Source organism: Echinococcus granulosus, assembly GCF_000524195.1.
Source record: "Echinococcus granulosus chromosome Unknown EG_S00083, whole genome shotgun sequence".
Taxonomy (NCBI): domain Eukaryota; kingdom Metazoa; phylum Platyhelminthes; class Cestoda; order Cyclophyllidea; family Taeniidae; genus Echinococcus; species Echinococcus granulosus.
Genome location: NW_020170463.1, coordinates 35,104 through 42,710, shown reverse-complemented (window position 1 = coordinate 42,710; position 7,607 = coordinate 35,104). Strand labels below are relative to the sequence as shown.

Here is a 7,607-nt window from a genome sequence, read left to right as displayed (position 1 = left end):
ACGAGCCTGGGTGTTAGTGAGTGTGTCAAGGCAATAATTTGTGGATTTAACCATCGTGTTTATGGATAAAGTTGCAAATATAAATACCGGAACCGTCAAAACGGCAAAAGCAGTTGTTTTTAATCCCAAAAAGACTACAAATAAAACGCGGCCTCGGAACGGTTATGAGGGATCATAGGAGCGATTGACAGAAGTTATATGAAATGAAATGTGTACTGAGGGGTCGTAGCTGTGGAGATATGCACTAGATGAGGCTATCAAAATGCGTCCTTTACTTAAAAGGCTACTGTAACTTATAAAAAGAATGAAGAGAAACGTTAAAGAAATTAAACTCACAGGTGGCATTAAGGAAGGGGAAGTGAACAACACCGAAAACAGGCTCTCCATGTATAGATCCACAGCCCATTACCGAAACAAATTGGAGCAGATTTTCTGAAAAGGAAAGAGGCACTGAAGGTCACATCAAAAGGCACACATGCGGGAGGGACTTGTTTCCAATGAACTGCATCGCACCACTGTACTCCTGCGTGGCGTCTAGAGGATCAACCCAGAGGGAGACTTGGTGCAGGTGCAGGAAAACGTCCTGTTCTGGCAGCATAGTCAGTAGGTGCTTGCGCCTCATGATAGATTGTCTCCCCGTTAAAATGCTCTTCATTGCCAGTGTTATCGAAGACTGTTGCGGCATCTCGCGCTCCTCTGAATTGATCTGCGACTAGAATGCAACAAAACGATGCATTTCCAGATTGACATAAAACTAGGCATGTATGCTGATGACTCGTATACTTAATTTTAGGTGGGGATTAACATTTCAGTCATGTGGTGGAACACTGACGACTGCTACGGCAACTTCTGCTCCATGAAATTGGCCTATGGTTACAGCCTAAAACAGCACTTTCAAGTTCAGGTCACCGGAAAAATTAAACAGACGCAAACAGTTTATAGTCCGCCATAGTAAATTTTTTGATACAATGATTAGACTCTTCAATCAACGATGAAGTTTTTAAGGAAAAACTAACGCATGTCCACAATTGTTGCAAAAATCTGGTACGGACTTCTTGTGCGGCGTTAGGAACAATTCTACAGGGAGTTATGAGGCAAAGTAGGAGGCCTGTAATTTACGCTAGCAGTAGATGATAAATAATGACAGAATAAAAAAATAATAATTAACAATAATTAATTACAACCGATATCTAATAATAAAGAAGGCGACCAAAACCAAACTAGGTGAAGCATTTATAAATCCCACCAAACTAACCTAATCATGTTCATGTCACAAAAAAAAAGGAAACTGATGGCCTGACAACCAAAAATAGAATAAGACAAATGTGGTTTGTTGCACCAGTAAACTATCACATAAAGTGACCCACTCAGTCTTGACATTTCGTTGCTAAAACAATTTGTCTGGTATTTTAAAAGAAACTCGATGTAATAAAAGATAAAAATAGTTCTGATTATGTGGTAACAATCCTACAGAACGTATCATCCGATTTAGTGCAGCCAGGTATCATGAAGTAATGAAGAACAAGCACTGAGAAATTGTGGCGCTGGGATCAGGTAAGAAAACCTGAGCGTCACATATGTGTGACGTCGGCAGCGAAAGTATTAAGCATGTATAAAGCAAAATTTTCAGGACTGTCAAAAGCAAAGAAGCATGAACTGAAACGGTAAAACAATGTAAACCAAAGGCGTAGCAATCAAAAGTAATATGCAATGATGGAAGCAGAATCGTTAAAACTGAACAGGTAGCTGGATAACTTACAGGGCAACTGGGTCGAAGGACTCTGACACATCTAACAACGTAGTGGATACAAACCGCATAAATGGAAGCATTTACAAGTTAAGATAACTTTTGACGATATAAACCTGAAATTTTTAAAGGAACCATACTTAACACTAACGATGGAAATTTGTTCTGGCTAAATTAGGCTCAATATACAGTTTGCAATTCAATTCAGTACAAAAAAACAGTAGTGAAAAGCAAATGATAGTAGAGAAAAGCTGCAATTATCCTGCCACAAGTAAAGAAGTGGGCAACAATTGAACTAAAGTAAAGAAATAATATTTTGTATTCCAAGTAGCCACTATTATTTGAGTAGGAAATGTGCCACAAAATTAAAGTAGGGGCTTAAATGTGTAGCCACAAGCAGTGATTGAAAGTACAGTTGTTAAATTATTCATCTCAATAGGTTTTATTTCCAAGAGCAATATGAGAAATTAAAAAAATCACATGGAAAAAGCACGAGCTTACGGTGAAATCTGGTCGAAGTAGTTTGATGCGTCTAACAATGCAGTAGTTTGAGAGAAGGTCGGCTTCTGTTACGACCTCCTCCATAGTAATATGTCCCGTAGGGTTCAACTTGAGAAGAGCGGGCTTTTTGTGTAAGTTGAACGGATTTGCCGGTTGGAGATCAGATAAAACCTTGATGGCACGACCAGCCTCTTCCACAGCTATCACCAAGGTTACAAAAACTGACCGAAGACTAACAACATCGGGATTGGTCTCATAGCCCGTTTGGCCACCATCAGAGAGAAGGAATAGAATAAGAGTGATTCCCCCAACGACCAGAACAAAAATGCCCTTGTGTGTTAGAGAAATCTGTGCCATTGCGATTCTACAAAAAAGCGTACACCAAAGAGAAAATAAATGTTGTAAGACATGTGCTAGTGTAACAGAAAAACTGCAAAATGTCACCATGTATTTCAAACCGATTAAATGAATAATAGAAGGATACACAAAACAGTCACATAAATCAATCCTGTGGTCTCTAAAATTCAGTTTAATAGAAACATAGTAATACGCACACATTCACCCACTTTGCCCAAGTCATGCACGCCCCACTTTGATTATTCAAAATGTTTTGCACCAAATAATTATTTTTCAATAGAAAATGAGGCAATAACTCATCGCAATAGTAAAATACATCTCAAACACTTAGAAGACGTACACGAACAGGCGATTGGCCAATGGCGCCTGGTCAGGAGGTGCCAAAAACGGTGCTGTAGATGATGCGCTTAAACAAGTTTTTCAAGGTTTATGTAAGGCCGTGCTTAAACCTAAGTTAAGTTGATTGAAAACCAGCTTTTTACAGGATGTCAAATTAATGCTATTTTAAAAAGCTATGACGGGAGCTATAAAGTTAGATTTTCGAGTGCTTATTTACAAGTCCTCCTAACTGTAAAATATTGCAAAAAAAGTTTTAATCATTAGCGCTTTGTCTGTTAACATAATAAAAACAGGCACTGCATTATATGTCATGGGATAATAATTGAAAACCCGAATTTTCATCCTTTAAATTTATTATTTGATAAATAACACTTTACCATGCAAGACGTCGGCTACCCACATACTTATCATAACCAAACCTACATAATTTTGATAGCACATAAGTGTTTCTCAACGGTTTACCTGTACCGCTTCGAGTATTTCCCTAAAACGAAGCAGGTTCAAATGTAGCGTCGCTAGACTCCCTGAAGACAAAAGAAGACACAATACTCGGGCAGAATATATGTATTCAGCACGGAGAAGGTGTCTGGGCTATTGGCATGGCCCAAAAGGCCAGCCCACTTAGCGAGGTACATGAGGGCTAATTCAAAGTACAAAAGTGGCGCCTCACCAGAACCGGGGGATAAACCACTATCGTATTACACAAGTGTAGATCTGTGGGACCTTCCTGAAGACAAAGTAAGACAAACTGCTTGGGTAAAATATGCTTTGTCGACCTAAAGAAAGGCTTAAGGGATATTGGCTTGGTCCTTAGGCGACTCGGTGGAGGTACAATTGTTCAGCCCATAATTGGCCCATTACCAATCGTTTAGCGTATCGCAATAATACTAGGGCAGGATGTGTGTAACCGACGTACAGAAGGGCTAGAAGCTAGCATAGTAGGCCGGAGGCAATGCTACTCAGCGAAGGCACAAATGCAGAGCCTTCATTACTGGCGAAACCAAAATTATGATTTAATTAGACGAACAAAGTATTCCACGTCTCCATTATTCTGGCAATTTTTTTCCGAAGTGTTTAATGGATCGTTTCTAAACCAAAAATCTTTCCTCAACTAATAGGCAGGTTATAGCCTAAAAATTAGATTTTGGTTTGATCCACTGTGCAAAAGTGGTTATTTTAAAATGTCTCATCTCGTTATCTTTACTTTTAGCATAATTATTTGTATTATGGTAAATCTGCACTTAGCATGTACACCAGATGAGCTTGTAAATGGTCATATTTATTTACGCCTGGATTTCAGCCCCAGATTTTCCCTCTTGCCAGCTAGTATATTTTGCCAAACGCTATCAGCAAATCAGCGCTGCAACGTTAGTGTTACCCGTCTTCATATCAGCATTTACCATGCTGGTTAAGAGGTATGTGATTTACAGAGATATAAAACGTGGGATTGTCGAGGATAATTCGTTGGCATAACCAAGTTTATTGCACCTAGCTTACTTTTACTACTCAGTTGCCTGCATATAGGCCGCTTTATTATCAAGATAACACTGTCTATTCTGGCCCCTTGCGTGTGATCTACTTGTTTAAACTACTTATTACTTATTTATCTTATCCCTTTTTGTGTTTTTATGTTTTACTGTACCATTAAGGAAGGTGCATTGTTTACAGGGTCACCTTTTTGCAAGTCCTGCACGGGATGAAAAGATTGAATTCATTCAGTAGCAGCTATCAAAGTCCCGATGCTACAGTTCATTTTCAGTAATTGTATTTTACCAATTTTTTTGCTTAAATTACTTTCTAATTCCTGGATTGCATATAAGTTTCCGCGAAATGCATACTTGTGCAAAGTATTTCTGAATCAGTTATCATCTTTAATAGTCTCCAAGCTGCATAAAACCTGAGCTCTTAGGATTACGAGCAGCCGACATTTACTCTCATGGCTCTTGATAGAGAACTGTGCATAAATAATGCATGTAAACATCGTTTTTTGGGAGTCACTCGAATTGGCGATAAATACACCACAGTGCTGAAATGCTATCGGTGAAAAATCATGCAAAGCGAAACAGTAGTTTACACATGTCTGCAAAATCCTTGTAAAAATAAATTAGTCAAAAAGAATTGGATATTATTATGCAACTAATTAGTTTATTAATTTCTCCTTCAGTCTTCCCGATTCGAACTTTTTATTCGGTACTTTATGTGTTGGTTAGAAGCGAGTATCATTCCATTGCTTTGATGTACTTAAGTGTTACAATTTTCGTGCGGATCTGAGGGCATCAAGTGAATAAAATACCCCTATTTAACAAGGCTAGACTATGACAGAAATTGGACTTTATAATGGTTGACGGGAATTTGACCATCTGTATGCACTTCTTAGGCTAATCCTGAGCGTCGCACTCCTCGGGATTACCACCAAAAAGCACGGCACATCTTACCAAGAGAGATATGCCACCGGAATTTAACGTTGAAAATGTGCTAATATCGGCACGTGAAAAAGGTTGGGCTGAAATAAAAAGAAACAGGGGCGTATAGAAGTTAGGTGGGCACAAAATGTGTCCTCTTGAAGTTTCTTAAATGGAAACCAGGTTAAATGGCAAGTCGTGGACCTCTTTATTCTGATAGCATCATTTACTGTTTTTCGATGGCAATCATAGACCTTAAGAGTTCGTACAATCTAGAAAAGTCCTGATGCCTATTTTCTCAAGAGGATTAAATACTTTCTGGTGAAGCGTATGATGGATAGCTGCGTACTTTACAAACACCTGTACGGTGCCTATGGCACTTTACATGGCAATATTTTGCTGATCAATTCCATTTAAAGGGTGCTATTTGAACCTTAGTTGATTTAAAGGACAAATAAAATGACTCACACTGTGCTTTAACATTTCTTTGTTGGCATTACCACTGATTCCTAATCCAACTTAAAACAACCCATATGTCCGTTTTGCAAAATTTGAATCCATCGCTAGACAGACAATCACTTATAGGACTGGTTTAAACGATCGCATTTTTCGTTGGTCTCTATTCATTAATGGAGGTGATAGAGGCACGGGATTTAGCCATAAATGCTACAAGCAATAGCCTATCTCACTTAAGCCATCACTACAGTCAATAAATTTCCTGTTTTATGGAACAAATGCGTGCTACAGAAGAATTATCGAAGCAATTTCGTTCCTCATTATAAAACATTTCAACTTGCCTCCGCAATGGCTTGGTGAGAGTAATTATGCGCGCATGGATATGTTCAACTAGCAATTTAGCTCTTACATCATCCCAAATGAAACGATTCGGAGGGTGCTGAAATCAAGTCTCCTGCCTCCAGGCCGCGTAGAACTAATTGTTAGCCAAGTATTTTGGATTCTCGACTCCTCTCTATTTCCCTTTCTGATGTACTGTCTGTAAGTAAGGGTTTCGATGGTGGGAGGGATGTTGCGGACTCCCCAACCGGGTTAAGTACACATGACACTGCAGATTATGTAAATCCTACCATTTTTATAACATACAATCAGGACGAAATAGGTGTATTTTTACCATTGAAGAAAATAGAATAAAAAAGGTGGAAGGGGTTTCGCTGCTGTCATGCCTTCTCCCGGACTTATAACGCTAGTGGATGCTTCGATCAGGGGTGGTCATTTAGGTGATGATCAGCACATATTTATTTCCGGCTATTCACTTCGATGACGTACTTTTTGCCTTGTTTATGGGCCCTTTCATAAAATTCCACACAAGTCATTGCCACATGCTTAAAAGGCCTTATCAAATCAGCATTCATTTACTAGTTTACCATTAACCTAATTTTCGCCCTAAACAACCCCTAGTGGCTTCTTCCTATTTGAAAATAGGTAAAAACCCAAAAAATTGACAAAAAAATGGCATGGGAAAAGATAACAAATTTATGGACATCTGATAAGGCCACGGCTACAGAATGGCCAATCGCTGGAATGGAGAGGCCAAAGCCTCCTCAGATAGCTGACATTTCACAGGAGAAATTATTGCTGAAAACACACGCTTTTGGGAAAAAAGTAGATCATCTAAAGCAAAAATTGGTGCGAGGCTATTTCCTTTCGTATCACATCACATGATGCAAAGTCATGGATGGAGGGGATGGGCGGTTCTTCAGACCAACTTCTCTCTGAGGTTTGTCCTATCACCTACGCTAACCACACTAGAAAGGGAGAAAAAGGAATCCCTAAAATTGTTTAATTTATAAGTATTGTGTATTCCATTTCTCGGCATGGTATCGTCAAGCAACGAGTTGGGTGTGCAACTCCTCTTGTTGGTTTTCATCACTAGAGCACACGCTTAAACAAAACGTTAAATGAATCTTTTATAAATGTCAAATTGGAAGCAGAGGCAAACACAAAGTTTAGAAACTTTTTTTGCTGTAGCCTTTTACCCTAGAAGCGGCCCTTGCGTTACCCCCTACTAGGGGCGGGGGGGAGAAAGGGGGAGGACGTGGCTTAAAGCTTTACCATTTAACCCCGAATTTCGGCGTTTTATTTGACAGCCAAACAAAAAGAACTTATTTCTGTTTGTCTGTATATGGCCTTTACGAAATTCTTACAAAAAATGGTGCATTTCTACTCCTAAAGTTTTTTGTGAAATACATCAAATTTTAGAGTAGGGTTGGCAACACAAGGGAATCCAATCCCCTGCTTCTCCT

At 39.1% G+C, this 7,607-nt stretch overlaps 1 protein-coding gene across 1 annotated transcript in view; it reads right to left on the bottom strand. All coding sequences in view use genetic code 11, as the record gives it.

The window, feature by feature from the left end:
• EGR_07641 (Inositol monophosphatase 3) overlaps positions 1-3,355 on the bottom strand; it is a gene marked incomplete at both ends in the record, with an annotated part of 6,007 nt that extends 2,652 nt beyond the window's left edge. The window contains 5 exons of the mRNA XM_024496890.1: positions 337-432; positions 514-712; positions 2,249-2,612; positions 2,946-2,997; positions 3,349-3,355. Coding sequence (XP_024348672.1) covers positions 337-432; positions 514-712; positions 2,249-2,612; positions 2,946-2,997; positions 3,349-3,355 — 718 coding nt within the window. The remainder of the gene's footprint in view (positions 1-336; positions 433-513; positions 713-2,248; positions 2,613-2,945; positions 2,998-3,348) is intronic.
• Positions 3,356-7,607: the final 4,252 nt, after the last annotated feature.